The following is an 859-nucleotide window of genomic DNA, read 5'->3' on the forward strand; positions in this document are numbered from 1 at the left end:
TGAACTCATATTTTACTGCAACTTTTTTCCATATATTTTACCACCGGATTACATCGATTACTTAATTCACTTTTACGACATAGCTAGTACATATGACGCAAATTAAAACAAAAACCTTCATACGTAAACATTAGTTACTGAATTTTCCAATTAAGAACATGTCCCGGAGGGCTGTCATATCTTCTTGTAAACCAAATTCCATCCGTTTTGGCAATCCATGAACGTATTTGACCACATCGAGGATAATAGCCTTGACGATATACTTCTATATCATACCAATATTTTGGTTTAGTCCCGTACACTACAAGAAAACACGGGTTTTCCGACTACAATCGGCGACTAAATGCGTAGTCGTTAAATTTAGCGACTATTTTGCGACTATTTTGCAACGAATCATATATAGTCGTGTATTAGTCGCTAGTTTGCGACTAAAATATTGAATCGCTAAATTAGTCGCTAAATGGCGACTAAAAAGTGACAATATCACGTAGTCACCAAATACAGGTACACCTACTCCGGATTGCTAAAAACGTGTTTTAAACCAACTTTTAGCGACTATTTTGCGACATATGCTACGGGTCGCAAACTTTTGTCGCAAAATAGTCACCAAATTTACGACAACACAACAACTACACAATCAGTCGCTAAATTAGCGACTAATGTGCGACAAAATTTTGCGACCCGCCGCATAAGTCGCAAAATAGTCGCCAAATTTACGACTACACAATTAGTCGCTAAATCAGCGACTATTTTGCAACAACATTCACAACTTCCTTACTTTGTCGCTTTTTAGTCGCCATTTAGCGACTAATTTAGCGATTCAATATTTTTGTCGCAAACTAGCGACTAATACACGACT

The 859-nt window shown here is 37.1% G+C and overlaps 1 protein-coding gene across 1 annotated transcript in view; it reads right to left on the reverse strand.

Annotated features, from left to right (window-relative positions):
• LOC104778034 overlaps nt 135-859 on the reverse strand; it is a 7959-nt gene continuing 7234 nt past the window's right edge. The window contains exon 2 of the mRNA XM_010502394.1: nt 135-301. Within this exon, the coding sequence (XP_010500696.1) occupies nt 135-301 (167 nt within the window). The remainder of the gene's footprint in view (nt 302-859) is intronic.

This window comes from Camelina sativa, chromosome 3, assembly GCF_000633955.1.
Source record: "Camelina sativa cultivar DH55 chromosome 3, Cs, whole genome shotgun sequence".
Classification (NCBI taxonomy): Eukaryota; Viridiplantae; Streptophyta; class Magnoliopsida; order Brassicales; family Brassicaceae; genus Camelina; species Camelina sativa.